At 55.8% G+C, this 23,508-nt stretch overlaps 1 protein-coding gene across 3 annotated transcripts in view; it reads left to right on the top strand.

The window, feature by feature from the left end:
• The first annotated feature begins 961 nt into the window (after positions 1-961).
• VIPR1 (vasoactive intestinal peptide receptor 1) overlaps positions 962-23,508 on the top strand; it is a 33,486-nt gene continuing 10,939 nt past the window's right edge. For all 3 annotated transcript variants that reach the window (XM_042956695.1, XM_042956696.1, XM_042956694.1), the window contains exons 1-3: positions 962-1,100; positions 12,042-12,150; positions 16,821-16,928. In XM_042956695.1, coding sequence (XP_042812629.1) covers positions 1,023-1,100; positions 12,042-12,150; positions 16,821-16,928 — 295 coding nt within the window. In that variant the 5' untranslated portion in view covers positions 962-1,022. The remainder of the gene's footprint in view (positions 1,101-12,041; positions 12,151-16,820; positions 16,929-23,508) is intronic.

Raw genomic sequence — 23,508 nt, 5'->3', positions numbered from 1 at the left:
AGGTCTTCAGCTTCGTTTTAGGTAGGCTGCGCAGCCTGGTCGCGAGCACCGGGGACAGATCTTCCCTCCCCGCATGGGGGCGCTGGAACTTCGGCCCAGCCTCCCTCGGGAGGTGCCCGGGCAGGGGCGCGTGAGGGCGCGGACGTGCCATCCTCCCTAAAGCACGGCCCCCTCACTCCCTGGTCGTGAAGGGCCCGGAAGCCCAGCCGGTGCTAAGCGCATCCTGCCAGGTCGCCTGGGCTCAGAGGTGGCACCGAGGATCCCAGCGTCGGGCCTCACTCGCGCTCTTGTTTCCCCTCGCTCTGCCTGTCCCGGCGAGGGATGGGTTGGGGCGATTGAAAATGAACCAAACCACGCGCCCCACCTGCGGGTCGCTTACGACCTAGGGCCCTACGCAGGCCGCAGGCCGCAGCCCGCAGCCCGCAGCCTGGGGGATAAGAAGTGACCTGTCCTGTCTCATAGTCCGGCCCGCCCGCACCGGTCCTCCGACGCGCAGAAATGGGAAATGGGGAGGCTGGCAGGGAGACTTCCTGGAGGAGGTGGCTCTGAAGGTGGACGTGAAGAGCGTCCTGGGGTGGGGCTGAGGGGGCGTGTGGGAGTGGGAGATCTCAACCAGGCGCTTGGAAACGTTGTGATCTAAGCAGGGGAGGATGTGGCGTGTTGGGGTCTCAACACTCCCGAGGATGCGGCCCGAAGGGGTGAAGGCTTGTGAATCCCCGGCGACTGAGGAGGACTGACGTGGGTGATCCGCGGCGAGATCGCAGGGACACCCCACTGGCGGGGGAGCCCCCAGCCCCGCCCCACACCTGAGCGGCGGCCCCGCCCCTGCCGATCCATTGGCTAGACCCGCCGCCCGTCAGACGAGCCCCCGGGGCCCGCCTCCAGCCCCGAGCTGCGCCTCTTCGCGTTGGGGCCACCGCGGCAGCGCCACTCGGCCCGGCTCCCCGCCGTCGACCGCGCGGTGCGCAGCCCGCCCGCCTATTCCCGGCGCGGGGCCGCCTGTCGCGGGTTCAGGGCGGACCATGCGCCCGACTAGCCCGCCGCCGGCCCGCTGGCTATGCGTGCTGGCCGGCGTCCTCGCCTGCGCTCTCGGCCCCGCGGTGAGTGTCCGCCGGGCCCCCCCCCCCCCAGTCCCGGCCGCCGCGGGTGGAGTGGGGGGACGGCGGGAGCCGGGCCGTCTGTGCGCACGTCTGTGTAAGGGGAATGGGGGCACGGAGCGCTGGGTCTCGCCTCCCAGCTCAGCCTCGGACTGGATCTAGACCCGAGGGATGGGATCTCGGTCGCGCCTAGTCCCTCCCAGCGCCGCTGGGAGCCCGCTCGGCGCGGTGATCTGAGACACCGGTGGAGGGGCGCCAGGAGAAAGCGTGCTCCCCAAACTTGCCTTCGGTGTCGTGGCTGCGTCGTGCGTGGGGAGAGGAAGTCAGTGGGTGCAAGGTTGGGGACTGTGGTCGATTGGAACGGAAGGCCCGGTAGACCGTGGGTGGAAGGGAGGGAGGCTGTGAGGGTCGTCGTTATGGGCTGTGCCCGGCTGGAGGTGTCTGCGGGGTGTTGTGTGTTACGTGTAGGAGTGACGTCCCAGCAGCAGACCCAGCGCTGGGAAGGGGCTTTGGGGATAAGGCGGCTGACTGGCAGGCCCTTCCTGTGCCCTCCCACTGAGCAGAGCTGAAAGGTAAGAGCCCGAGGTGGAAGGTTGTGGGCAGTGAGGGGTTGAGGGTGGTGTTTATGAGGAAGGGCCAGACTTGTGCATGGGGAAAGCTGAGCAAGGTGTGAACAGCCAAGAGGCAGTGGCATCCTCTTCCTCCCACTCCTGGTTCATCCCCACACAGGTATGTTTTTGCCTCTGATGTGTGGCTGTGCCCTTGTGTGTGGGTGTGGGTGGCTCACCTGCAGGGCAGATCCTGGTTCAGGCAGGAGACGCATGGATCATCTCCCTCTAAGATCAGGGAAGACCTCAAGACTCACTGAATCCACCTAAGCCCATTTTACAGATGGGCAAAATAAGTCCCAAAGACACCTGTTCCCCCCTAATCAGACCAGGACTGAGGTTGATTTTCTCTCTTTCCCTACCCCAGGAATCTGGGGGAATCCGGGGTTGCTGCTTGAGGAATCTGGGGTTGCTGCTTAGTCAGAGCCTAAAACCCAAGTGGGTCCCAGGTGTGGCACCAGCTCCAGGTTGACTGCTGGGTGCGTAGAGTATATTGATCACCTACTCTCTTCTAGCCCATAATTACCTCCCTTACCGTCACCTCCACCAAATCAGGAATCTCTGTGTTTCCATCTAGCTAATGTCTTGTACATCCTGGGGACGAGAAGCTCATTGCCTGTCCTGGGAGCAGAACTTAATAACAATTGGTAGGAGCCTCCCCTCCTCCCATCGAGAGACATGAGACCCACCTCCTGAGCACTCAAAGCCCCACCTGCTTCTGGCCCTGAGGCCACAGCTCCACAGCCCTGGCACAAACTTAGAGCCCCTCAGTGTCCTGGAGCCTCCGGGCCTCGCCAACAGCCCTCTGGCTCTCCCAACTGGGCTGTGACCACTCAAATTCTCCTTGGATGAGCCAGGTTTCTTGGGACCACCACTGGTACCTCACTCCCCATCCTTGGAGGCTTCTCAGCCCAGGGGTGGAATACTTTCAGCAGGGCCTCCTGTCGTGCTAGGCCACATCTCCCCCCACCTCCTGAGGCAGTCCAAGCCTGCCTCCTCCAATGCCTACTGTTCCCTGTCCTTCCACATTTTATTCACTCAATACCCCACTCTATCACCTCTTCCAGACAGCCTTCCCTGATTGCTCCAGCCCACTCAGCCCTCCCCCCACTCTGACCCCACTCTTCAGCCCTACCCACCTCCCAGCCTGGGCTCTTCTGACCACCCCCACGGATCAAGGGCTGTGGTCTGTCATTTTTGCTGTCCCCCACAGCCCAGTGCAGGGCTGGGTCTGAAGAGGGAGGACAAGGAACCCACCCAGGACTAGGTGAGGGCCGCCTGGGATGAAGGGCTCCCCACATGCTTCTGCACTTGACCCTCCTCCCCACCAGACAGCACTTTCTCCCTCACTGAATGGACACCAGGCAGTCCCGCTCCAGCCAGACTCAGGGTTGAGGGGGCTGATGTTATCAGAGTCATAAAATGGCAGCTGCAAAGTTCAGTTTAAAGACCCAAGGCCTTATCGCTCCTATTTATGGTGCCCTGACCTCAGTCAGGGAAGGGGAAATCTCTGAACAGGGAAGCAAAAAAAGGGAAAGAAAACGTCTAGTGTCTCAGAAGAGGAAGTCTGCCCCAAGGCCACCTGTCAGGCAGGCCTTCTACCGCCCCTACCCCCTGGGCAGCAGACACGGGGCTCCTCAATGGTAGCAGAACTGGACAGGGCAATGCCCAGCCCAGGGACAGGGAGAGGGGTGTCAGAGGAGGAACAGACCCAGGTCCTTCCCTGGGAAGATTCTCAGGCTGGTCAGGGAGAGCAGAGCCAGTAAGCCAGGAGGAGGGCCCCGGGGCGTGAGGAGCATCTCCCAGAACTGAGGCAAGAGTAGCTGAGAGAAGCAGTCAGGGAAGGCTCCCTGGAGGAGGCAAGACAATGCCCCAAAGAGTTTCGCCACATGGGCCAACCTTCCACCAGAGACTATAAAGGAGCCTCTGTTGGCAGGACCAATGGGCCTGACCCCAGAAGGAGGAAGAAGGTCCCAGGTTCCCCTCTGAGGCTGAGATGGCCCAGGGGTTTGGGGAAGGTTTGGCTCCTCTAATTCCTCTCTGAGGCAGTTGCTGGCCACCTGCTCCTGAAGGGCTGAGTCTGCCGTAGGCATCCCGCCCTGGCCATCGGCTCCCAGCCTCTCCAGAGGCTGTCCACAGCTGACCAGTCTCCCTTGGCCCCCAGCTGACCACCCTGTGGGCTTCTGGGAACACGGCTACAGTGGGGTCAGGGCCTCCTCCTTGAGCAAAGTGACAACCTCAGGCCCGCCCAGGGCTCCTGGGGGACTGTGCTGAAGAGTGACCTCCTCCTCGAAGTTTCCAGCCTCCTGTCCTGGTGCTCTGAGTCTCAGCCTTCCCTGACGTTTCTGGAGCACATGAGACCTGGTCCTCGCCCTACTCTGTGGCAATGGTCAGTTGACCTTGAGAACAAGCTGATCTCTGTGGAAGGGCCTCAGTTTGCTCATCACAAAAGGGAGGGTAGGAACGTTGGCCCCGGCATAGGAGAAATGGGGCGAGAGGGCTGGGTTGGAGGCCAGCTGCACCCTGCAACTGGGGCGTAATTTTCCCTCTGAGCCTCAGGACTCTGTGGAAGGGGATTGGTCCTCCAGTCAGGACTTCCAGGATGCTTGAAGGACAAAGTGCCTTGTGAACTGAGATAGGCCATTTCTTCTCTTGATGCCCCAGCTCAGGAGCTCTGGGGACGGGGGTGGTCCTCATGAGGTAAGCCAGGCAATGTGGGGTTATGGCTCCAGGCCCAAATAGGTGACGAGTTGTCTCAGGGAAGGCTGGGTGGCAGGCACTGGGCCTCCTCGCACAGGGGGCAGCCTCGGTGGCAACCCAGCCTGTGTGAGCCTGCCACTCGCAGGGACCCCTCCCTGCGGCCCCTCCCTGCGGCCCCTCCGGCAGTGGATGCAGGAATGGGGCCAGGGGACTAGACGAAGCCCTGTCCCTTTCTCCCTGCTTTTGCTACTCAACCTCCCACGCTCTGCCCTCCCCAGTGTGACTTCCCACCACAAATGTATACTATGTGCCAAGTCTCACGCACACCTTAGATGTATTTCAGAAGTAATAGAGACACAGCTTAATGTCTCCACCACATGATGAGACTTTTTAGTCAAACCTTATTGTGAAGATTTTCAAATAGATTTTAAAAAGGAGAATAATATCATGAGCATGGAAATACCCATTCCTTGGAGTGATGTCAGCAAAATGGCAGGATGGGAACTGCCCGTGCTCGTCCCCCCAACCCCTAGGTGTGACAGTTCGTATTTGCAATATTTCCCTTTCGCGGCTGAAGTATCTTAAAGTAAATTACAGACATGATGACCTTGTGCTGCAAATTGTCTTAAGATGCATCTCTAAAACCGAAGGACATTTTCCCATGTAACTATAATACCACCACCACGGCTAACAAAATGAACAGGCATTCCTGAATATCTTGTGTTCAAATATCTCCAAACAGTATTTAGTCAAGCACCCCAGTATCATCGAGGGGTTGGGTCTGATAGCGAGGAGCATTCCTGCCTGGGTTGTGACGAGCCTGGACAGCGAGCTGGGGGGTGGGTGGACATCCAGCCCTTCACTGGAACATGACCCAGACTTTATCTGCACTCCTTTCCTTGTGGCTCATGATGTGAGGGTCCGTATCTCTCAGGAAGTCCCTCCCGCCCCCGCTATCTGAAAAACAAGCTTTCTGCACAATCTGTCATCAGAAGAGGGGAAGAGGTCACCAACTGACTCTGGAAGTCTCGCAGCCTCGTGGCTCAGCCCTCTGCATGGGGCCCCAACACCAATATCGCCCCACCCCCACCCCGGACACCACGGGTGTAAACTGAGTCCTCTTTCTCCAAGAGTCCCCAGGATGACTTCCAAGAGGCAGAAGATTTAAACCTGAGTCCCTGCTGCTCCTGCCTCGCTGGCTATTGCCACTGTGGTCCTCTGCAAAGAAACTCTGAGAGGCTTTGTGCCCCTAAGTACACCTCACAAGAAGGGCCCTTAGATGAGGCCAGGCTTAACCACAGGCCGAACATCTTTGCTTGTATTCTGATAATGAGAGCCCTTGTCCTGGGACCACCCTGCAATATGGAAAGTTCTTTCTTGCCCCAAGCTCAAACGTGCATCCCTGTGTCTCCCTCTCTGTCTTTACCGCTGCACCCCGCGCTATCACCCAGAGTTCAGCCTTTCCCAGGAGGAGGTATGGGTGGCAAAATTTGGATATTTAGAGGGGAGGCTTCAGACTATCAGTAAAAAAGATATAAAAATACATGGAGGGAGGGGTGCCTGGGTGGCTCAGTCAGTTGAGTGTCCAACTCTTGATTTCAGCTCAGGTTGTGATCCCAGAGTCATGGGATTGAGCCGTCAGACTCCAAGCTGAGCGGGGAGCCTGCTTAAGATACTCTCTCTCCCTCTGCCCTTCTCCCCCGCTCAAACACTCTCTCTCTCTCTCTCTCTCTCTCTAAAACTAAAAAAAAAAATTTAAAAATGGGGGTGCCTTGGTGGTTCAGTGTCCAACTTCAGCTCAGGTCATGATCTCACAGCTTGTGAGTTTGAGCCCCGCGCCGGGCTCTGTGCTGACAGCTTGGAGCCTGGAGCCTGCTTTGGATTCTCTGTCCCCCTCTCTTCTCTCTCTGCCCCTCCCCTACTTACACTCTGTCTCTCTCAAAAATAAATAAACATTGAAATTTTTTTTTAAGTAAATAAATGATTTAAAAAATTTTTTAAATACAGGGAGGAGGAAGAAATCAGACTGCAGTGGTGGGGGGGGAATGCCCAACTCGAGACCTGCCTTCTGGTGGGTACAGCTGCTGTCTGTCTATCAGACTGCCCGGGGTTCTGCGGCGCTCGTCAAGGCCGTGGCGAGGCCGGGGTCCCCTCACAAGGCTGGCCTGGCATGTAGGGCTGGCGGGGCCTTTGACAACAACTGCTAACCTTGGTTGGCAGTCCCCTAGTGCCATTTATGTGTGACCCGGGACACAGCCCTGGGAGTGGACAGCGCTGTCATTTGTCCCCATTTTACAGACGAGGCGGGAAGACTCACCCAAGGTCTCCCAGCCAGGGAGTGGCCGGCAGTCTGATTCTGGAACCTGCGGACTTAACTGGGCCCTGCCGTCTCACCAAGAGACGTTGCTTCTTCCCAAGCAGCTGTAGCATGCCCCGGGCTGCCCCGGGACGCAGGAGACATTTTTCAATTCATAAAATGTACAAATCTGAAGTGACATCCCGGGGAATTGTCACATACATATCTGAAGTGACGGCTCAGGCAATTGTCACCCATATGTTCACCCGTGTAGACACCGCTCAGATCAAGCTATTCCACATTCCCCATCACCCCAGGGGTCTCCCTCGAGCCCCTTCCCAATAGGACAAGGCCTGATTTCAACTTCTTGGAGTGCCCTCTGCGAAGCTGGGAGTGGGTTTCTCCTCTTTTCTGTGACTTCTGGATCACATGACTTACCTTACCTTCCTGTGCCCCCACTTCCTCCCCTCTGCCCTTATCTCCCCCTCCTCCCCCTCCTTCCCCTCCCCCTCCTCCCCCTCCTCCCCCTCCCCCTCCTCCTTATCCTCCCCCCTTCCTCCTCCCCCTCCCCCTCCTCCTTCTCCTTCCTCTCCCCTTTGCCCCCATACACCCTCTCCATCTCCTTACCAATTCAAACACAAAAGCCAGAATGAAGGGCACAGCCTGGGAAGCTGGGTTGGGGTCCTGTGTGCCTTTGACCACACTGCTTTCTCTCTAGGTCCTCAGTTTCCTCCTGTGACTCTTTGTTGCCCCATTATTTCAATAGGGGGAGGAGGCTTAAATAAATCATGGGATGGTGAGGGGGGAACGGTAAGTGAGACCACCACAGCTCTTTATTCTCCGTTCCCCAGTCCCCTACAACTTGGCGGGGGGGGGGGGGGTGGAGGGGGGGGGGAAGGGCCCTCCTTGACAAGTCTCAGAAACATGAACCATTCACGGTGACTCCTAGGGCTTGGTAATTCCCAGGCAGGAAGTGCTTTCTCCGGTCTTACCTAATCTAGCCTGCTGCACTTTTCACCCCTCTCAGAAACCAGCTGCCCCTCAGAGGGACTCCTGTTTCCCCACCATGCTGCTTCTGTCTCCCTTGGCTTCTCCCACCACAGTTCTCTGGCCCCAGATGAGGCCGGGAGTTCTGATTCCAGACAATAGCTGTGGGCTCAAGCTTCCCTTGAGGGATGGGTATGGCACCCACAAAACCTGAGTCAGCCCTCCACCCTGTCTTTCAGAGCCTCTAGCGTCTAACAGCCACAGCTCCCAGCATCTACACCCTACCCCAGATCTCGGTGAGCCCCACAGGCGGGAGAAAGCCCTCACGGTGGAGATAGAGAGAAAGATAGAGAGAAAGGGACCCAAGTAAGCCGGCGGAATTAGCAAGACTTGGTTAATCCCTGCCCCCAACCAGAGACTCAGGATTCTCCTGCCAATTTCCAGTCCGTCACCTCCCACCTGCAGCCAGTACCATGGCAGGGGACATAAGAGGACCTGGAATGAAGGGAGGCTACAGACTGCCTCACCCTTGCCTGGGTCTCCTCTTCTGGGCTCAGGAACTCCTGTGATAGAGAAGGTGCTGGGGACTCGGTCGGGCCTGAAACTCTCACCTCAACCCACCCACAGGGTCAGGTGACTTTAAGCCCACTTGGAGCTCAGCCCAGCACAGGAATTGGTGAGGGCTTGAGAGAAAGCCCTGTTTTCTCCTCTCCACGCGGGGCCTCAGGAGACAAGTTGGGAAATGTAGGCAGTAGTCGAAATAAGGAGGGACTTGAATGCCAGTTTTGAAGTGTGGGCTTTGACTGCTAGGCTTTGGGGACCCTGAGGTGCAGGTGGTGGTGCTGAAAACTAGTACACTGGCCCAGGCAGGTACTGGAGACCTGGCCCCTGCCTGTATCCCACAGCTTGTCTCCTGATGCCTCAGGACCCCTTGCTGCAGTCACCCCAGGCTTTTGCAACCTTGCATGGATTAGACATTTTCATACCTTCGTACTAGAATCAGTAGGCTTGGCTGTATCTGGCTGGGAATTTTCCAACTCCGCGTGTCTGCAGTCCAGAGGGATAATGAGGATGTTTAGCATAGGGAAATAAGTGGAAGAGGAAGTTCAAAGTCTGCCTGAATTCCTCAATGATAAGGACTGCAGGGAGCTGCCCTGGCCCTGTCCCCCAAAGGGCAATGGTAGACCAGATGGCCCAAAGCAAGGCCATGGAGAGGAATTGATGCAGTCCAGACTAGTGGTCAGAGATATAGGTCCTATCTAGGAATGTGCATTTGCTAGGTGACCTCAGATCCCTCTTTTGGTCTCTCCTTCCCCTACCCTTCTTCAGATGGGCTCTAGCATTCAACTAAGCTGTGGTAAAGACAGAGCTCATCTTCCAGACCATGCTCACTTTATTCAGAGATACCCCAGGCTCCTAGGTTATCCCAGGGCCTCCTGCCCCTGCTCTGCAAACTGCCTCTCAGGAAAGGCTTTATGGCTGTGCTGATGGGCGGTGCAGGCAGACTTGGCTAGAGAAGCTGACCTGATAGCCTTCCAACGTCAGAAGCTACTAGGAACCCTATGATGCCCTCAATAATTTTGAAGAAGAATTATCTCTTGGTAAGCAGCATGGCCACAGCTCTGGCTTAAGAGGACCTAGTAAATGAGGGCATCCATTGTCCTGTCCTCAGAGCACTAGTCTGGACTCTCTTGGTTACAGGGATAGAAAACTCAACTGATTCTAGAAATAAAGATAGACATTGACTCATGTTGTTGGAAGCAGGGCTACTTTCAGACATGGCTGCATCCAGGGACTTAGATGATATCAAGAGGATCCAGTTTTTCTCTATCTCTTTATTCAGGCTTTACCCGTGTGGCTTTCATCATTGTGTTCCACAACAACACAAGAAAAAACAAGATGGTGACAATAGTTCCAGCCCCTGCACCCTTTGAGGTTTCCAGTCTAGTGGGAAATCAAAATCCAAAGCCCCAGGAATGAGCCTGCTGGCTCTGAACAGCCTGACTGGGGCCATGTGCCAGGCACTAAGGCCAGGAAAGCTCTGACGGGCTCAAGTCTGATCACATGTTGATTTCTTAGCAGAGGGTTCATCAGAACCCCAAGAACTAGGGGTGGGGAAGGTGGTGGTTTCCCCGATAGAGATGAGGACGTGGCACCAGAGGAGGGTAAAGGATGGTAGGAAAGCAGCAACAAGAAATGTTTACTACCATCCATCCTGCGTTCATGTTGTGGGGGGAGCGGAGGGGAGAAGGGGCAGAAGGCAGAGCGAACCCTGTTGCTGGAGCTGGGAAGGCACTTTGGGGAGAAGCATGCTCCAGGCAAGCAAGACAGCCCGAGAGTGGGACACGAGCCCATCCCCAGGTTCTTCTTCCAGAGGCCACCCCTGGGGTCCTTTGGCCACCCCTCTTCCCATGCCTGAACAGCACGAGCCAGCCACAGATCTCTTGAGATAGAGCATCGTGAGTGTTTCAGTCTCAGTAATGCTTTTGAACAGGAAGGGAAGCATGGGACCCCCAAAGAGGGACCACTGCACATTTCCTTAAAGTCTCATATATTTTCTTTTAAACAGTTATACAAAAAACAACAACAACAACAACAACAAACACATATCCTGCTACATAATAGACCTTTGTAACTCTCCATATGCCAAGTTTTAAAGACTTAACCAGCTAATGCCTTTACCCCAATTAGATGATAAAGTTAAAGGTCCAAGATGGAACCCGGTGGGCCTTCCAGGCCATGGCACATGGGTGAGCGAGGTCTAAGTGCTAGGGAGTCTGAAGGCATCCTGGACAAGGACATCCTCCCTTGGGCTAGGCCAGCAGCAGTGCTTAGCTGCATATGGGAAGGTTGGACGGTGAGGACCTCTGTGACAGTGAGTCTCCACCAAGGCCTCCACAAGGGATGAGAGAGTATTAAGTGGAAGGGACTCAGCTGCACAGCTTCTTGGGCACTGAGTTGTCCAGCTTCAGCTTGGACCCCCTTCCTCTATAGCAATGGAGAGCTCCCTGGCACCTGGAATGCTTATCCCTCCAGGGGATCACCTTACTTAGAACAATGGTCAAAGTCACACCCTTGGTACCAGGCCAGACGGGGATACACTTAAGGAAAGAAATGCTTTCCCCCATAGCCCCACTGCAACAAGGCTTTGAGTCAGCAGGGGAGTTGGTAGAGGCCCGTTTGGCCTACAAGGAAACAGGGAGGTAAGGACCTTGTCCCAGGCCAGAAGGAACAAGTTGGAAGAGACACTGAGAGTCTCTGATTCTGGAGCTGCCTTGCTGAACAAGACTATTGGGGACTATGGCATTCTCTTCCCTGGGCAAAGATGAGGAAACCGATGTGGGGTCGCAGCCACTTCCCTAAAGCCAAAGAGACCAGCGGAAGCTTCTACCAGCTCAGTGGTACCTCCATGGAGGCCTTCACCTGCCCTTGCCCACCCAGTGGTTCCCAAGACCTGTTTTGTTTTTTTTCTATCTGTTCCTGGGCAGCCATCACCCCTGCTCACCTGTTGGCCCCAGTGCCAATGCCTGCCCACCCCCCATGCCTTCACACAGGTCTGGTTCCATCCCTGATCCCCTCGTAGGGTGCAGGAAAGGGGAGGGGAGAGGCATGGGCTTTCCCATCACTTCTCCCCACCTCCCAGAGGCAGGAGTAGGGACAGAGGAGGTTTGGTGGGATGGCAAGACAACCTAGAGGGGCCTCCCTTATTTCCTGAAACCTCCCTTCCTTCATTAGATCTGATATGGCTTAAATTGTTTAGAAGCTAAGAAGAAGGCAGGTGATGTGTGGGTAAAGAGGGCCAGTGTCCCCTTCCCAGCCTGATGACCCAGGAGACCGAGCACAGGCTCCTGGAATGAGGACAGAGGCTGGAAGATGCAGCCAGACTCCTGGATTCCTCCCAGGCCTGGCTCCAGGGACCAACTCCTCATAACCAGGTAGCACTAGCTGAGCCCCACTCATCCGCAGAGTCTGAGGCAAGCACTGAGGACTCCCCACCCAGGCTGGAGGGGAGCAGAGTCCAGAGGGCCGGCTCTGAGCTCTACAGAGAGGTGCCAGAGGGGTGCCGCCCACAAAAAGACTAAGTTGTTACAGCTGCAGCACTATTGGATCCGCCAGGAAGCCATGACAGGGCCCTCAAGGCAGACCCAGCTTTGGGGACTGTGGTCAAGAGTTCTGGGTCCAATCCAGGTCAGGGTCGGGTTTTAGTCTGGGGTTGGGACTGGGGTTCCATCTGGAAGCTGGGTCGGTCAAGTGACAGGCCTTGTTGGGTCTCATGCTCCTGGAGTCTGCGGATGAGAGGTAGGCCGTGGATGAGGCTGACGGGTCCCCCCTCCCCCTGTCTCTGTTCCCCAGGGCACCCGGGCAACCATCCTGCAGCAAGAGGAATGTTACTATCTGCAGCTGATCGAGGTACAGCACAAGCAGTGCCTGGAGGAGGCCCAGCTGGAGAATGATACGGCAGGTGAGGCCCAGCAGGAAGAGAGGGCCGCAGACCTCCAGGGAGCCCTGCTTCTCCTCACCCCGTGAGCCCAGATCCAGGGTACATGCCTCCCACACGCATCAGATGGGAATGGCGCCACGGAGCTGCTGGGGGTGAGGAGAGGACGCCGAGAGAAGCTGGGGGGCCAGGAAGCGAGAAGTCCTAACAGGCCTCTCTGGTCCCATCATCTGCCCCTGGTCTGGAAGCGTCCTGCTGTTAGCCCAGGAGAACACACTACATGGGGGGTTCTGAGGCCCAGCTTCTTCCTCCCAACCACAAGCTCCGCACCCAGAGGTGCCACCGCACACACACAGGCCCCCAGGCACACACGCGTCCCTCCCCATCCCAACCCACCTTCAGCAGGCCAGATGAACCACCCGCTCATTGTGCCGCCGATGAGACAAGTCTCAGTCAGACTCAGAGGCTGAGCACATGCGGGCCCGGCTCCCCCTGCTCAGGGGGTGTGGGAGAGCTCCAGCCTGGTAGTGCGAGGGCGTGAAGGGCGGTGCCAGAGGCACCCTCAGGCCGACGCTGCCCAGCTGCCCAGAGCCAGCAAGGCCATCACATCAGATGACGCCTCCCTAGCCCGGGCGCCCCACACTTGGCACAACAGCCTGGGGAAGGAATGGGAGGGCTTCCAGAGGCCTTCCTTTGCAAGGTGCCCTCGGGCCAGATTCTGAAGGGTGGGCAGGATGTGGAGAAGCCGAGAGGCTGCGAAGGTGGGAGGCGCCTAGGCAGACTTCCCCTGGGGACTGGGGGTGGGTGTGGCTCGAGGCTCACTGAGGGCAGAGAAGGGCTGGAGCCGCTGGGTGGATGTGCGTGGATGTGCCTGCTCCGGGCCTCCCTGCCAGGTCACCCCCCTGGGGCCAAACTTGCAGTTATGTAACAGCATTGCTCAGGAGCAGGGAACGTCTTTATATCTCCCAGGCTCCCCCGTCTCCTGTCACCTCTCTGAGACTGACAGTTATGCAACCCTTCCTGGATCCCTCCTTCTTGGCCCTGGTGCCCAGAATCTCTGCTTCCTACACCGTGAGTGAGTGCGTGCAGCCTCATGGATGGACTTTGCCTCCCCAGCTCTTGAGGAAGGACAGACTCCTGTCTCCTGAGGCCTTAAGACTGAGACCTGAGTGAGGGGTGGCCTGACCATCCACTGACCATCCACTGCCTATGCCTATGCACCCCTCCCCACCCTCCAGGTGGGAGAGGCAGGAGACACCGCGGACCGTCCTCAGCAAACCCCAACAGTAGGATCTGGGGGTGCACGTAGCCCAGAGAGGCCCTGACCCCGGATCTAGGCCCCATTGCACTGCCTCCTAGGCCCCAAGGGTGAGCCACCCTCGTGATCCAGGTGAGGTAATTGCTGGCACAGGATGCCTGTCCGCTGCCAGCATCCTGTCACCAGGAAGACAGCCTGGGATCCAGAGGAGGGCAAGTGAGTCTGCCCATGACCTTGTGTGGGTGGGGTTCTGTGCGTGTTCGCGCACATCCAGATGCGTGCTCCTGGCCCACGGCCGTCCGGAGCGGTCTCTGTGTCTGGGGTCTGTAAGCTCTATGTCTGACTCTGAGTGTCTTTGTGTGTTGTCTGTGTGTGATCGTGGATGTATGAGTGTGAATATCTGCGGTGTGCCCAGTCATGTCTATGCATGTGTGTTTGTGACTTGTGCGTGTCTCTCTGTGCCTTTGTTTGCTGGGGTCTGTCCTTCCATGTGCAAGTAAGCATGCATGTGTGTATATTTGCACGCATGACTGTGGTTCTGTGTGACTGGGAGTGCTTGTCTGTGTGTGTCTGTCGGTGCACACATATCTATAAAATGGCACAGTGGAAGCCCCCACCCTGCCTCGCCACCCCCGCCCCAGTCTCCAGGCTGTCTTTCTTGTTGAGGTGGCAGTCCCTTTCTTGTGGAGGTGACGCACACAGCCAACAAGAGCCCTGTTTCTCTGTGGGCCTGGGGACACGTGTGGTGGGGCCTGTGGGGCCTCTCTGGGTCAGGCACACAGAGAATACTCCTGAGGCCCAACCCAGGACAACAGGCTCTCCAGATAGCCAGCATTTTGTTTTCTGATTTAAAACAATTTATTTATTTAATTAGAGAGAGAGAGCAAGTGAGCATGAGTGGGAGAGGGGCAGACAAAGAGGGAGAGAGCGAGAATCCACACTGTCAGTGCAGAGCCCGACTGGGGCCCAAACTCACTAACAGTGAGATCGTGACCTGAGCCGATGTCAAGAGTTGGATGCTTAACCGACTGAGCCACCCAGTGCTCTAGCATTTTCTTGGCTGTTACTCCCTTCTCAGCTTCCTGACCCTGCTGCCTCCTCCAGGAAGCTTCCCTGACCACATGCCTCTAATGGACTTTCTTCCCAGGGTTCCCTGCCATGTCCACTGGCCTGCACCCCAGGACAGTTCGCAGCCCAGTCCTGGTGGTGTTGAGATTCCTTGAGGCCAAGTGCAGCCCCCCACCCAAGGGCAACACCCAGTCTCCCTCTCCCTGTGCCACTTGTGGTGAAGCAGAGCTCAGGGCCAGAGACCCAGCTCTGAAACTGCTCTCTGACTATGCTGCAGCTCAAGATCCAGAGAGCTCGAAGTCTGGTGAGGACACAGACACAATAACTGGCCTATAAAACAAGGTGTGCCCAGCATTGTCAGAGAGGGCTGAACAGAGTCCAGCAGAGCAAAATTCCCCAAGAAATGGGCATCGAGCCCTTCAGAAGAAGAGGAGCGCAAGAGGTTTGCTGGAGAGGGAGCGTATGAACATGTGAACAGGCTGCACCATTCACCAGCAATGTGACCTTGGGCTTAGTTACCGAATTGCTCCCTGCCTCAGTTACTCATCTGTAAAATGGGAGGGTTAAATAAATAAGTTATGTATTTAAAGAGGGTAGAACAGTGCCTCGCACATACAAAGGCTACATAAGTATTTGTTGATATTATTAATAGGGTCTTGAACTGCTAGCAGGATTTACCTGGCATGATGAGCCCCTACATGGCCTCCAGAGAGGCTGGCACAGGAGCAGAGGAGGGACCGGGAATCAGAAGAAGGCCACGGAAGCGTCATGACAGAGTGGACAAAAGGGCTTGGGGCCCTCAAGGAAGGGAGGCTGTGTTCTCTGGCAGGGCCAGAGTGGATCTGGGTGTTCTCAGAGAACGGATCAGAGAACGGATCCAGGTGTTCTCAGCCTTCAGCCATAGGTGCTACCTGGCTGCTGCAGCCCCGGAAGGTACCCCTCCCCGGGGCCACCCACCCCAGCACTCAGAGTCCCGAGGCTCTTTCCCACGTGGCGACATCCTTTCACCTCCTCTCTCTCCCCAGGCCCCCTTCTTGAGAACTTAGGAACCTTCGGACCTGGGCAGGGCTGGGCTTGGCTGAGCTGGCATTGACTTTGGCTCAGGGGTTGGGTTTCCCAAGGAAATCTATGGGACTGGCAGGGTTGCAAAGAAACAATTAAACCTCCCTCAGGGAAGGGGTTCCAGGGGAGTTCCAGTCCCTCAGGGGGACGCAGACCCTGAACAGGCAAAACCATGCATCTGCCAATTCAAGCAGCCCCCTAGGGACTCCACTGTGCACCCTTCGCTAGCCAGCCCTCGAGGCTAATACGTACATGGTGGAAAACACGGCCTGCAGTGCAGGGATTTCTTTGAACTCCCGTCCTGGACACCACTACCCCACAGCACAAGTCACAATTTGACAGAGTTAGGGGCATCTATGTTGCTTTTGAGTTCTATGAAGACTCCTCAAGAACTAGCCAACCCCCAATATACCCATCGTCCCATCACACCCAACACCTCCTTTTATAACAAATATTTTCTAATGTCTCCTTTCCTATACAATGAAATTCAGGACATGTGCCTTCATTTTTTTTTTTTTAAATGAAGTTCTGGTTGTAAAAGGAACATAAAAAGGAAAGTGATTTATAATAAAATACTATGTACATATTCAGGCACAATCACACTAAAAGATAAGAAGACACAGTTTGAAGGTTGTCCCTATAAACTCTGGGAATGCAGTAGCTATAGATGTAGATTGATACATACAGCAGTTGCTTCACTGACTCAGGTTCACGGGCAACATTGCTGTCGGTGATTTTCCAAAACCTTGAACAACTCTTAATAATGTTCAGCATTTGAGAAAGCACAATCTTCTCTCCCTTTACTCAGTTGCATTTCGGGAAAACCCCATGTATGTTAAGCCTCTGCGGTAAGTGCCTTGTGTTTAGATGTGAGATGGAGGAAGAGTCTAGACTCCAGCCGTTACAAAAGAGTTTCACCTGCACAAAGGCCCAGTGGCTCATCTGAAAGTCTTGCAGAATACTCCGCTTACAGAATATCTCCCTGGCACAGACCCATCAAATGCCAGGTGAGGCCTCCAATCTCTGCAACAAACAAAACCCCACCACTGTTCAAAACACCCCCAGGGGGCACTCCAGCCCTCACTGAGGACTGTGGAGCTGTAGTGATGCCTCCTCCCCACTCCCTGTCAGGACAGGCCCTTTACAGCCTGGGCAGGGTGATGCCACCCACCCCTCTCAGACTGAAGGCTCCTCTAGGTGGGAGCCTGGAGGGAGAAGAAGAGTGGGTGCCTGTGGACTCAGGCCCCAAGCCTGGAGGCACTTGGTGGCCATGCTGACCTCTGCGTCCTCTGCCTTCACCCCTCAGGCTGCAGCAAGATGTGGGACAACCTGACCTGCTGGCCAGCCACCCCTCCGGGCCAGGTGGTCGTCTTGGACTGCCCCCTCATTTATAAGTTCTTCTCTCCAGTTCAAGGTAAGAGCCTTGGGTGGAAGCAAGGGAGCCAGGGCAGCACAAGTGGTGCCAGCTGGAGTGGGTACTCACCTGTCAAGGAAATGAGAAGGCAAACGGGAAGGGGTCAAGGGGGTGAGCAATTGGGGGTGCGGGAGGAGATTTGTGGAGGAGGATGTGCCAGAACTAGGTCTTTGAAGGATTCGTGGGATTTGATTAGCTCTTCACGTAAAAGATAAACACGTGGGAAGGGCTCGCTAAATATTTGCTCAGCAGTTGATAACCAATTGACTGACAGATACAGGACTAATTATGGCTCCCATGTTCCCCATTGTCTTGGGCTGGTCATGATTCAGTCTTTCACTGCCTGGAGCCGATGACCTTTTGGGCTTTGCTTACACACCTTGTCATGTTTGTTTGTTTGTTTGTTTGTTTGTTTGTTTGTTTTTATTTTGAGAGACAGCAAACGTGAGCAGGGGAGGGGCAGAGAAAGGAAGAGAGAATCCCAAGCGGGCTCTGTGCTGTCAGCACAGGGCCTGACACAGAGCTCGATCCCATAACTGTGAGACCATGACCTGAGCTGAAATCAAGAGTCTGACACTTAACCGAATGAGCCACCCAGGTGCCCCACACCTTATCATATTTTTAAATGAATGTTCCCATAGAAGGCAGAAAAGAAGAGGGGCCTCTTTAGGAACTGGGCTTTCTTGTTACTGATTAACCAAAGAACCTTCCCTGCATATATTCAGCCATTCTTTCATTCAGTGAATATTTATTAAACATCTACTAGCATGACAAGCATGGGCTAGACAAACACAGCATGAAAACAGCCATGCTATCTGCCCACAGGGACCTAACGTTCTGGTTGAAGAGACATTTAGCAAGAGAACAAACACGTGTCATAAATGGTAAGAAGTGCCAGGAGGGAGAAGGGGGTAAGGCACAACATTAAGGCAGGTGTTCACGGATGGACGGGCTCGCCGAGGGGGTGCTACTGCAGCTTCTGTCTGAGGACCCGGAGGCCGGAAAGATCCTGGGCTGGGGGATCATTGAGAGGGAGAATCAGCAGCCTGTGGGATGGGCACTAAGGCAATGCAGTGGAGGCCGGGGCGGCTGGAGCAGAGAGAGCTCAGGGGAGGGAGGAGAGGAAAGAGACAGGTGGCAGAGGCCAGACCGTGCTGGCCCTGAGCACTGACTGAGGACTTGGGATTTTTTCCTAAGTTCACTGAGAAGCCACTGGAAGCCTGAAGCCAGTAACTGACATAGTCCAATTTAGGTTGAGGTTTTTAACCAGTAATTCAGATTTTTCATGAGGAGGGATTCTGGTAGTGCAAAGGGAAGACCCATTCACAGGGCAGCTGAAAAGTGGTAATCGTTTGGACTTAGAGTGTGGGTGGCAGAGGAGAGAAGTGGGAAACTTGCCTATGAAGGGTGTGCCAGGCTCATGGCGGGGAGGGAGAGATCCAGCATGCCCCTCTGGGGTTTAAGTTTGATGAGCTGAGACACTCACCAAGGACTAAGGGAGAAAAAAAAAGAAGACTAAGGGAGGAGCAGGTCTGGAGTGGAGAGGATCCCAGGGAGGAGCCAGTCCGGAATGGGGAGGATCTCAGGGAGGAGCAGGTCTGGAGTGGGGAGGATCCTCCTTTGGAGGAGCAAGTCCAGAGGGGGAGGACCCGAGGGAGGACCAGGTCTGGAGGGAGAAGCATTAATGAAGAGCAGGACCCAGAGTAGAATTCAGAGGGGGCGCCTGGGCGGCTCAGTTGGTTAAGCCTCCAGCTCTTGATTTCAGCTCAGGTCATGATCTCACAGTTTGTGAGATCGAGCCCTACGTTAGACTCTGTGCTGACAGCTGGAGGCTGCTTGGGATTCTCTCTCCCCCTCTCTCTCTGCCCCTCCCCTGCTCATGCTCTGTCTCCTCTCTCTCTCTCTCCTAAATAAGCATTAAAAAAAATCTTTTAAAGAATTCAGAGACTGAACAGAAAGACTCTTGGGCATCTCTTACATCAGGTGGCCTTTCCCTCTCTGGACCTGTTTTCCTGTTTGTAAAATGGGGACAGGAGGTGGGCCAAAGGGACTCTTTGGGGCAGGCTGGTTTTTCCCCCCAGGGCTCCGTGTTGTGACCTCGGCAGTCAGTGAACGAGAGATGTCAGTGCCCTCCCTGGGGAGTCTGGGAGCAGTCACAGATGTGCCGTACTCCAGGCCAGCCCCCACCTAGCCCAGCTCTCCAGCGGAACCCGGCACCTGGGTAGGTAGGCGAGGAGCTCCTCTGGCAGCTCTCAGGTGTCCAATCGGCAGAGGCTGCAACCAGCCTTCTCTCAGATTCCCTGGAAGTGCCTGCTACTTGTGTTCCTCCCTGACACTCTGCTAATTGCATTCCTCCTGACGGCATTTCCTTCTGTCCCTGCTGGAATTATCAAGGCAGCAACTTCACATAAGAATCTGGACTGCAGCCCACCATCTGGCTAACCCTGAGGCTGCCAGCCTCCATGGGGCCCACATGGTGCCTTTGTGCAGATGAGAAAAAGGTAGCCCTTCCTCAGGCAGAGTCAGCCTGTCACCAGAACCCACCTAATGACAGTTGAATATGAAACAGATTGCAGCCCCCACCATTTATCAGCCAGATGCCCCTGTGCAGTGAACAACCTGCACAGCTGTACTTGGTGCCTTAGCCTCCGAAAATGATGGAGAGAAACAGGAGACTAAGTTAGAGGCTGAAAATGTAAGGGAAAGAGGTGTGTTTTCCTGGGAAGAAGGTGTAAGCCAGTGACCTTAAACTCCAAAGAGGGAAGTTTGAGAGAAAGGCAAATCCGAAGCAGGAATAATACCACCCCTAACTCTAGTCCCTTTGGGTGACAGGACTGAGGAAGGAGTGTCCTCCCTGGAAGGGTTGGAAGGGACCTAGTTCTACAGGGAAGGCTGAAGACACCTGAAGAGGATAAAGACTGTAGAGTTAGAAAGAAGTCATCTCCCGGGCTGGGTAAACATCCCAGGGGAGGAGTGCCGGCCAGGCAAGGGATTGCTCATCCAGGGACCAAAATGTTTGTGGGGACCCGATCCTTTAATTCGTGGTCTGTATGTCTTTCGTCTGTGGTGTTTTTACCTTTAAATATTTGAAAAGACATTTTTTAAGAGTGAAAACTAGGATCGCTAATTTGGTGGAGAAAATTCAACACAGGCTGCTAACTGTGTCTCTGGGGTCTACGGGACACCTCCTCTCCCCGCCTCACCACCTGCACTGTGAAGCCATAGATAAGAGAGTTGTGATGCCAACCTAAGACGTTTGCCCCGGTTGACTGGGACAGGATACCACTGACAGGATTTTAGCAGGAGAGCACCACGGTCACATAGAGGATTTAGAACAATCTCTCCAACTCTCTCGGGTTGGGAGTGGGTTAGCGGGGACAGGAAAGCAGGGAGAGCCATCAGGAGGCTCCTACCTAATTCCGGGGAGATAAGGTGCTGGTGGTGGTGAGGAAGGGAGGCTGGGGCAGGACTCGTGGCTGAGGTGAGGTGGGGGGGGGGGTGCGGAAAGAGGGCAGTGGGAAGGAAACGAGTGCCCGATTTCTACCTCTAGTCACTGAGCCGTGCTTTTCACATGGAGGGCCCAGGGAAGGAGTGGAGGGGTGACTGTGACTTCTTTTCATGACATGGTGAGCAGGAAGAGACTCCTTCCTGCATATCACCCTCTACACATGCAAGTTCTGCTGGTTCCCAGGGCCAGACTGGGCTGCGTCTTGGGGTCCCATGGTGGCCACCTTTGAGATCTCCTCAGGAAGAGTTCCCTTTGAGACCTGGGCCCCAGTCCCAGGGCTCTTCAAAGAGGCCACCCAACCTTGAAGATGTCCCCCTATCCCCTGCCTTCCCCCCAATACCCAGGGCGGCCAGGGTTCCAGGGGACAGGGTGGCCCTTCAGCCGCTCTGGAAGTTCAGAAAGGTGCAGTCAGGCTAACCCAGGTCTGTATCCCAAGCCTGCTGCTTCCTTGCTGTGTGACCATGGGCAGGTCACCTCTCTCAGCCTTGGCATCCCCCTCTTTGAGTGGAACTAATAATAGCTCCTAATCACTAGCTTTAACACAGTACCGTTTGTTGCCCCCTCCCCCCCCCTTACAGAAGGCATGAGAAGCTGCTGTGTAGACACAGATGGGGCACCTAATTCATGGTCCCAGGTGCCTGCTATGTCATGGGCCTGGCCCATGGGGCCCTGGTCCTTCTGGTGAGAGTGGAGCTCAAAACTTGAGGCATTAGTGTCCCAACCTCAAGGCTGGCTGATCTGACCTTGTCCCTTTTCTCTACTTGCCCCAGGCTGGTGGGGGAAGTCCACACAAGATTCGGATCCTGGGAGGGGCCCACGGTGAGCTCCCTAGATCTGGGGCTGAAGCAGGCCGGCGGTTTACTGACGGTCTGCTCGAAGCCTGCCTGGGCCACAAGGGGGAAAGCTAAGGAGCTGAGCAGGGCCAGCAGGAGGACCTCTCTCTCGTGCTGGGAGCCCCCTGCAGCAGTGTGCTCGGGAGGCCTGCGCGGGAAAGGGCTGCCGAATCAGGAACCGGCCCAGCCCAGTGCCTCTTCCTCAGCAAAGTCCCTCCTGCCTCCTCTAGGACCTCGCAGTGGCAGGAGACCCAGGCCCGGCTAGTCCTCCCTGACTGTCCCCAGCCCCCCAGCTGTCCCTCAATTCCTCAGCCATATAAAGTAGGGTGCTAAGAACCTCTTTCAAATGGCAGCCAAGAGGATTAACAGAAATAGCGGACAGGGAATCACCTGGTATATTCCAAGCACACAGCCAAGTTTAGAAATAGTAGATGTACATGCACGCTGGACCCCCCCCCCCCCCGCCCCCAGCTCTCAGGACAGCTCGACGTCTCCAACAGCTGTGCACCTGGACACCTGACACAAGTCCCCAGGTCCCTTCAGTGCAGACGGGGGCAAGGGGGCAGCTGAGAAGACTCTGGGGGTCACACCTGCTCTACCCTCTTCTCTCCGTGTGGCCTTGGGCAAGTGACCAACCACTTGGAGCCTCACTTCTCAAGTGTGAACCGGGCTGGGCTTCCCTTCCTCACTGGAGGGTGGAGGGGACTGAGACACTGAGCCTACACTGCTCTGTACAGTACTGATGAATGAAGGGTTCTCGAACTTGTCTTTGTGATGGAGCTGTTGCTGCTGCTGCTGCTGCCGCCGATGCTGCCGGTGGTGGTGATGGGGACCATGGGGGTGACCGTGATGGTGACGATCGTGGTGGTGCTGGTGGCGGTACTAATGATGGTGACAGTGACGATACCAGTGATGATGGGGACAGTAGTGGCTGTGGTGCTGGTGAGGAAGGAGCTATAGGGCAAGGACGTCAGGACCCATCTTCTTTCTCAGCTTCACCTCACCTCCTTCCCTACTGTGCTCTCCCTCCTCCTCCCTCTTCCTCCATCCCTTTACCTCCTGCCCCTGCCTCTTCTCTCCTCCTGCCACCCCCACCCTCCTCTCTCCCTCTTTCCTCCTCCTCCTTCTCCTCCGCTTTCCCCCTTCCCTTCCCCAATAAGCCAGCTTTCACCCCGGACTCCAGTGCCCCTTTAATGAGTCCTGGGATAGAGGGGGGGGGGGGGATCTTCTCTGGCTCACCCATTTTTCTTCTTTTTTCTTTTTTCTTTTTTCAGTTTATTTATTTATTTTGAGAGAGAGCTAGAGAGCAAGCAGGACAGGGAGAGAAACCCAAACAGACTCCACACTGTCAGCGCAGAGCCGGATGTGGGGCTCAAACTCACAACCCTGGAATCATGGCCTGAGCCAAAATCAACAGTTGGAGGCTTAACCCACTGAGACATTCCGGCGCCCCTGGCTCACCCATTTTCTATTCAACTCCTCTCCAGGGCTAGAGCGTGGGCAGCCTCAAGGTAGCCCTCAGGTCACAGGCACTCTCATCAGCCCTGTCCCTTCGCTACAGCTTTGGGCCTCCAAGGACAATGGAGAACTCGGTGAAGTTCAGCCGTAAGCTCCTGCAGCGCTGTGCTGCTCGATTCCCTGCACACACATGCCTTTGCCCGGGCAGGTTCCCTGCCAGGACTCCCTGCTTCTCCATTCATGAGCATTTCAGACCTGCACCCTTAACCAGGTGCCCTCCACCCCCACTTCCTGCCTCACCTTTGGTCCCTCTCCAGCAGCACACCTGAGCCACACCAGGTGTGGGAGGAAATCAGGCCCATCGGCCCAGGCGAGCTGACCCAGGAGGAGTCCCGCGGCCCAGCCACAGGGCCGCCATCTGCACCCACAGGACAAAGAAACCATCTGCCACACCGGCTCCTGTGGCCCTGTGACAAGAGTGAACATTTAGCTCATGACAAGGGTCATGGGTCATTCTATACCAAGAATTCAGGCCGTGACAAAAATCGCTTTATTTATCTTGCACCCGGGGTCAGTTTCAGACACGACAAGGGGCAAAGCTGAGCCCAGGAATGTCTGCTCTGACTGTTACTCGTGTTGCCAAGCCCTGGAAGAGCTTTTCCCTGCCCCAAGTGCCCCGGCAGCTCCCTGGGAGTCTGGGTCAGGGCCGCTGGAGCCTGATACAACTGGGGGTGCCGGGGAAAGGCTGAGCTCAGAAACAGCCCAGCCCCATACCTACTCC

The sequence above is a fragment of the Panthera tigris genome, chromosome C2, assembly GCF_018350195.1.
Source record: "Panthera tigris isolate Pti1 chromosome C2, P.tigris_Pti1_mat1.1, whole genome shotgun sequence".
NCBI lineage: Eukaryota > Metazoa > Chordata > Mammalia > Carnivora > Felidae > Panthera > Panthera tigris.
The sequence above is the reverse complement of the archived record's forward strand: the minus strand, read 5'-3'. Positions and strand labels throughout refer to the sequence as shown.